Below are 7,823 nucleotides of genomic sequence, written 5' to 3'. Positions count from 1 at the left end.
AATGAAACTACGAAAACAAAAGTCTTCACGCTTCATGTTCCTCGAATGATTGTCAAGTCTTCAAGGTCACACCAATTTCTTCACTTTCAAAGTCTTCAGAAAGCCTTCAGTAATCCAAAGTCTTCAGTTGAAGAACTTCATTTTTAGGGGTCGACTTTCTCTGTAAATATCAAACTCCTCATAGACTTATAGACCTGTGTACACTCACAAACGCATCAGTCCCTTAACCTATAAGTCTTCAATACACCAAAATCACTAAGGGGCACTAGATGCACTTACAGTTCTCACTGTTGGGGCTTGACAACAAAGATGCGATGCACAAATTCACCAACACGACAAATATGCACACTAACCAACCCTCTTCGCTTGTAGTGAACTTTGAGAATAGTTTGAACCAACAAGTAAGGAGTGAAATAACATAAACAACGTGCACATATGACACATGATTTAACGTGGAAAACATCCTCAAGTTGAGGAATACAAAACTCGGTTGTGGACCGATCGGTCCACACCACTTCACTATGGGAATGGTGAGTACAAAGTCTTCTCTAGAAGCTCTGGAGATATTTACAACACACTCTCCACGTTGCTAACCGGCAATAACAATAACCACAAGAGGTAAGATTTCAGCAAAGCAGAGTTTACACAACTTCTGTCCCCTTCAATATTTTGCAAACTTCTCTCAAACCGCTGAACCAAACAACACCAAATTTGATAGCCAACGAGTTTTGGAGATCCCCTTAAAATTTCAGCTCAACCAGACACCTTTTTCTTTTCCAATATGTTCGTCTCCCAAAACTACTCGGTATTAAAATTGTAGCAGCTCGAACTGACAAAATCACTCTCAAATCCGATACTCCGCTGAACCAATCCTCAAACCAGCTAACCAGATCAAAATACTCATAGTAAGGAACGAGTTCACCAATTTTGGTGCCAATCCAATCACATTTGACCCTCCAATCACCAACTTGAACATTGTCTAGTCAGGTGCAACAGATCTGGAAAGGACCTTCTTTTCTTGTTCTTCACTCTCTCACAGGTTGTGTTGCTCTCTTGTGTGCTCTCTCTTGCTCTCACAATGGCAAAGGCCACCAGCTGGATGTAGTGCCTAGGGTTTTCTCCTTGCTCCCTTCACCGGGAAGCACTCACAAACGTTGGACGCAAATCAGATCAATGGTTCACGTGTGTTTGACTTATGTAGGCTGATGTTGGGCTGCCAACACATCTTCGTGTGAAGGGAGTTGACCCAACACCATTACATCCAATCAACATATTTTCCACCAAAATAAGGGGGTTTTCAAGTAATTCTTCAAATCTTCTGATTCCAAAGGTCTTGGTGAAATCAGACAAAAATGGGCGAGGGACCATGGTAAAATGCAGAAAATTCTAGTTCTACAGTGCAAAAACACTAAGTAGAATGTGATGCAAAATGCATGCATCACCCACCTGAATATATTTTATGAAATTGTGGCCAAAGCCTGCATCGAGTTTTACAAAAGAGGAGGGACACAATGACAAGAAGCAAGAGAGCACGCACTAGCCATGACGATCTTTGAGGGAGGCGATCCACACATTCACATCTCCTCTTCAATCCATTGAGAGGCGTCACACCAAAGTGTAGCGTCCTAACGACGCAGCCTACAAAGGATTCAGAGCGATAGGAAGTCATCATTTCGTTGGTTATACCACATGTACAGAGAAGGAGGAATGTCAACACGGTGCGACAAGGAGCTTTATGTTTTCTCAAACCACACGCGGCTTTGCCATACCCTTCGATAGCTCCCATCCACCTCATGTCGTCGATTGTCTTCCTTGGCCACGTCAAACAACACTAGAAACTCTCTTCTACCCGCAATCATGGGTGGTCAACCATAGATTTCACATCTCCAAGGACCTTCGAGGTCATGTTGGAAAGAGTAGGAATTTATCGACACGACGAGACGATAGTCGAATGCAGCACAACACTTTAATATTTGATACTAAGACGAATTCATACTACATCAGGAGACCATGACTTTTTTTGACAACATTGAGACGAGTAATAATCTGGTACTCATCCTTTTCCTATCTCAATAGTTGCGACTGTTGGTCTTATCTCCGTCCACAATATTCTTTTTACGGTGGCTAGAAACTCTGCACCTCGTGACCCTCTACCACATCGTCAACCTTGTTTTCCTAGCCATTTGGGGTGCGCTTCGGTCGGAATTTAAGATAATCGCTATCACGTCTACTATGGAAAACTTCCCACTATCTTGATGTCTTATTTGAAAATCTAGCAGTCATAGATCTTTCTTGGAGAATTTTCAAATTCGAGTCCTATATTTGGATTAAAAAACTGATGAAAAACGGATTTTCGGTTGGGGCCACTGTAAAGAGAGGGAAGTAAGATGGAGAGGGGAAAAGGGGATAAGGCACACTCCTCCTCAGCCTCCTCCGGCTGCAATTTGGAACCGGAGCACACCGGAGGCGCCTCGCGCGCGAGCTTCTCTGTCGCGCCTGTCGGGGAAGGCGGGGCATCTGCTTCGATTGATTCCCCTCCATTCCTGCATCATCATCTCCACCCATCCCCCCAGCTACGCGCATCGAGTCCTAGCGCGGGTTCATTCGCGGCGCGGCGGCGCTGCGAGCCCCTCCGGCTGCAGGTTCGCCAATGCGGAGGGCGGACTGCCCGGAAGGTGCTCCGTCCACTGCTCGACTCTGGTGATTGAAATCCCTGTATCCCATCTCCATTTGGCGTGGGTATGGCTGCAGTTTGGAGCGGTTGCAGCACAAGCCGCGGTTCTTTCAGCCAGGAACTGCCTCGCCGTAGCGTGAAGGGCGGCCAGGGCACGAGAGTCCGTCCAGCGACCAGCGGCCGGAGCAGAGGTGACGCCCGTCTGGTAAGCGGCGGCACGGTGACGGCGAGAGGGGCGTGTGTTTGCAGAGCGGCCCCGTGCGTCCTCGAATCTGATGTCACCGACAAGGAGGAGGCCGGCTTGGGGGTTCGGGGCGTGGAAGAGGAGCGATCTGGTGCTGCTGGTTTCGATTACCACCAGAGGCACGGGCTCCGGCGGCGTCCGGCGAGGCCGGCTGCCGTGGAGAAGGACCCTGTGGTCGCGAGAAGCGTGCCATCCGCGCCAGCTTCAGAGCCGGCGGATAAATTCGAGCATGAGGGATCAAGGCTCCACTTCCTGGAAGAGAGGGACGAGGAATTGCTGTCCAGAAGGTTGATGAAGCTCAGCCAATCCAACAAGGTCAGGAGTGCCATAGAGCTGTTTGATTCAATGCTGGCGTCCGGCCTTCAGCCCAACTCGCACGCCTGTAACTCCCTTTTGGCCAGTTTTGTCCGCAGAGGTTCCTCCGTGGATGCGATGAAGATGTATGAGTTCATGAAGGGGAAAGGATTGGCAACTGGTCACACATACACCTTGATACTCAAGGCTGTTGCGAGGACCGAGGGCTATATCTCTGCTTTGCAAATGTTCAGTGAGATTGAGGAGTGCAATGAATCGAGGGAAACCCTTGATGTGATTGTTTACAACACTATGATATCTGCGTGCGGAAGAGCGAAAGACTGGAGGCAAGTGGAGAAACTGTGGGGAAGGCTAGCTGAGAACTCTTTAAGTGGAACCTTGATGACTTATGATTTGTTGGTTAGCACATTTGTGCAATGTGGACAGTCTGAGTTAGCAATTGCTGCTTATGAGGAAATGCTCTGCAACGGGCTTGATCCAAGTGAAGATATAATGAAGGCCATCATTGCTTCTTGCACCAAAGAAGGGAGGTGGGAGTTTGCGCTGGCCACATTTAGGAAAATGTTGAGTGCTGGCATGAAGCCCAATATCATTGTGTTTAATTCGGTTATCAACTCACTTGGGAAGGCTGGTGAAGATGAGCTCGCCTTTAGGATGTACCATCTTCTAACATCTTCAGAACTTGAGCCTGATCAATATACATGGAGCGCATTGCTGTCAGCGTTGTATAGGTCTGGTCGATGCTGGGACGCCCTAGAGCTTTTCCAAGGAATTAAATCCAAGCATCCATCAGTCTTAAACAGTCATCTCTACAACATAGCTTTGATGTCTTGTGAAAGACTTGGTCAATGGGAGCATGCTTTGCAATTGTTGTGGATGATGGAAAAAAGCGGACTGCAAATTTCAGCGGTCTCTTACAATCACGTGATACGTGCTTGTGAGGTTGCTTGTGAGCCAAAAGTTGCTCTGAAAGTATACCGGCGTATGACTCATGAAAGGTGCTCACCAGACACATTCACACATTTATCTGTTATAAGAGCTTGCATTTGGGGATCTCTTTGGGACGAAGTAGAGGATATACTGGAGGTACTATTTTTTTCTTTGTTGTTTTATTTCTGTTGAGTGGACCCTGCGCAAGCGGGAGCTACATGCACCAGGTTGCCCTTTTTTTAGCTGGTAATGATTTTGAATTTCCCATAGCATTTCTATGGACTACTCTAGTGTTCTAGTATCTAAACATTTGGTGCTTCGATTCTCAATTCTTCAAAGCTACATCACCATTACGGAAAAGTTGCAACCTCCCAGGGTCAATTGACTAAGAAAATCAACACTGTTAAGCTAAGATATAAGTCTATTGTCTGCTGTAGTAAGGTTCTTCCATACTGAGAGTGAGCAGCAAGTTTTAGGAGTATGGGTTAATCAGATGAAAATCTTAAGTAGCTTCTTGCCTAAGCTTTGATTTTCGTAGTCTTTGTTCGCAATATGAAAGGAAGTCCTGTCACATATAACTGTGTGAGTGCTTATCTTTCTAGAATTTGTTGTTCCAAGTGGAGTTCTGTTCTTTGCACAAATGAAATTCACTTGGACACACATGGCTTTATTTTCTACTTGACTGTTTGGCGTTTACATTTGCTAGCCTAAAAGAACTGATACTCCCTCCGTTCCTAAATGTAAGTCTTTTAAGAGATTCCACTACAAACTACATACGGATGTATATAGACATATTTTAAAGTGTAGTTCACTCATTTTGCTCTGTATGTAGTCCATAGTGAAATATCTAAAAAGACTTATATTTAGGAACGAAGGGAGTACATTGCATGGTCGTAAGTTACAATTGAATTAAACCTTTAATGAAGTTTTGACTTGACATTTTGGCTTTGCCTACTGGATATCAGCAGTAACCATCATATATGTAACCATTTAAGCTAACCGTTCAAGATTTGCCACTCACGTTTTTGATTTGGTCAAACTTGACCGCAGTTTTGGTTCTTTAGAATCGCCATTCATTTCCATACTGAATAGTTCTGAACATTGCAGGAGGTCGCTCCAGATTCTTCGATCTACAACACGGTCATACACGGGCTTTGTTTGCGTGGCAAGATCAGATTAGCCAGGAGGGTGTACACAAAAATGCGGAGCATTGGGCTAACACCAGATGGCAAGACAAGGTCGTTCATGCTGCAGCACATCGCGTCAGCAGAGTAGCCCTAGCACTAGCTTGTTGCTGTACAGATCCGAACGTGCCATGCAATCACATATGTAACCTACCTACTGTCACTACACTTAAACAAGCATTTTCTTAACTTGTTTGAGTAAAGATACACGTTAAAGCTGAAATGGTTATGCTGGCGCATTTTATGTTCACTGTAATGCGACGAATATGGTCAAACAAACGCGGGGAATATGCTGTTTGATATCAGCAGTCTACCGGTCGGTCGAATTCTGTTATAGTGCTCTATGCTTCTGTCTTGACTATCCCAATGATTTCAGTCGAGCGAAGCAGTGAACCCAATGTGTGCTCTGTAGTCGGAAAATGTACTGTTCACCTAACTGGTTGCTTTTGCTCGCTTTCATATTTTGGGAAACTATGAATTTCTTTTACATGTACATCGGTGTACGAAGTGTGTGTCTGTAATTTTTGTTTGAACCTTATACAGATTACTATCATGTGCAGAAAAAAGAAGGGAAAATTAGGTTTGTGCCACTATCCATCTCCCGGTTCAAATTATGGATGTGCCACCAACTCAAGCGAAGAAATTGGACTAAAGCCCGTGTGCGACGATAGCCTAAGTTTTTGTCAAGTCTTCACCTCGTTGTCGCCTCCCATAACTCATTTCTTTCTACTAGTAATTATGTACGTGCAATCCACGTATTAGGTAGGATATTAGTGGCACACTATATTAGGTAAGGTATATTTGTGGCACATTAATATTTGGTAAGATATTAATTGCTTTCTTTGCGGGAATGGTAAGATATTAATTACATGGCAGATTTCATGGGATAGCGTTGAGTCTAAACATGTTTATAACCAATGGCAGTGATGGGTAATTAGAGCGTTAAACATGTTTGGTGCTCAACATTGGAGCGATTTGAACCGCTAGATCACATGATTTGACGGTTGAGATGGTTTGGATCTGCCACTTTGGGTCTTTTTATATAGATATAGATCTAGATATAGATATAGATATGAGACCCGTCACCTTGCCACATCATTAATAATGGGTAGGAGACTCGTTTGGCCCAATTCTATCCATGCGGGCCTTACCAATTGGGGGTGGGTGAAAGAAAACTCACTCCCGTCCATTCGTCCAGTCCATTGAGGCGCATGGTGACATTAATTAACAAAATCCACCTAGGGGATTAGGATGCACTTTCAAATCGTCGCACAAAATGTAATCATGATCTTGAGAATCATATGCTATGCGAGAGCTCCCTTTAAATTTGTGCATTATTAATATTTTTTTTGTGGAATGTAAATGCACGATCATTTGGGTATATTAGAAAGTCTTCTATACTGTGCAAATCCGGTGGAGTGCAGAGAGAATAAAATAAAAAGGGCCAATTCCAGTTCTGCCCCTAACTCGAACCAACTACTCAGTTTTGCCCCTAATTTTTAGGTATGCTCAGTTTTGCCCCTCCACCGTTAGTATCACTTATAGAAATGCCCTTTTGCGCCGTTACCGTCTGGTCAAAGGACTTTGACCACCCAGAAAAAAATAGCAAAAAAATAAAAAAAATCTGAAATTTTGTGGGATCGAAGATAGTCATGTCCGCAAGGCGCCTGCAAATTCGTGTGCCGTTCGGACACCCAGGGAGCTCGTGGCAAATGAAATCATAAATTTTGTACGCATGTGAATAGTAAATTCGAAAAAAATAGAAAAACAAATCAAAAAAATATGAAATTTTGTGGGACTGAAGATACTTAGGTGCACAAGATCTGTGCACATTTTAGCTCCACAAGCTCCTACGATGTCCAAACACAACAAAAATGTGCACAGATCTTGTGCACCTAAGTATCTTCAGTCCCACAAAATCTCATATTTTTTTGATTTTTTTCTGTTTTTTTTTGAATTTATTGTTCACATGCGTACAAAATTTATGATTTCCTTTGCCACGAGCTCCTAGGGTGTCCGAACGGCACACAAATTTGCACGCGCCTTGCGGACATGACTATCTTCGATCCCACAAAATTTCAGATTTTTTTGAATTTTTTGCTATTTTTTTCTGGATGGTCAAAGTCCTTTGACCAGACGATAACGGCGCAAAAGGGCATTTCTATAAGTGATACTAACGGCGGAGGGGCAAAACTGAGCATACCTAAAAATTAGGGGCAAAACTGAGTAGTGGGTTCGAGTTAAGGGCATAGATGTAAATGTCCCATAACATAATATATATGCTCGCTACTAACGCACAAACAATCGCAATGTACATGTCAGTGACCTCAAAATATGCAGTAAAGCATAAACATGAAGCGTAAATGCAAAAGTAGAATACATGTTTAGGTCACCACAGGAGATTTATATTTTACATGCCAATAAGATAGGAAGCAAAGTAGTTGGGCAATGTAACACAAGAAAATACACTCCTGGC

General features: G+C 43.8%; 1 protein-coding gene across 1 annotated transcript; it reads left to right on the top strand.

Moving 5' to 3' along the window:
• The first annotated feature begins 2,414 nt into the window (after positions 1–2,414).
• Positions 2,415–5,758, top strand: LOC119291244 (pentatricopeptide repeat-containing protein At3g29290-like). Its single transcript, XM_037569967.1, has 2 exons — positions 2,415–4,319; positions 5,271–5,758. Exons 1-2 carry the CDS (start codon positions 2,742–2,744, stop codon positions 5,436–5,438), a joined length of 1,746 nt encoding a protein of 581 aa, XP_037425864.1. The 5' UTR covers positions 2,415–2,741; the 3' UTR covers positions 5,439–5,758.
• Positions 5,759–7,823: the final 2,065 nt, after the last annotated feature.

Source organism: Triticum dicoccoides, chromosome 4B, assembly GCF_002162155.2.
Source record: "Triticum dicoccoides isolate Atlit2015 ecotype Zavitan chromosome 4B, WEW_v2.0, whole genome shotgun sequence".
Lineage (NCBI taxonomy): Eukaryota > Viridiplantae > Streptophyta > Magnoliopsida > Poales > Poaceae > Triticum > Triticum dicoccoides.
The sequence above is the reverse complement of the archived record's forward strand: the minus strand, read 5'-3'. Positions and strand labels throughout refer to the sequence as shown.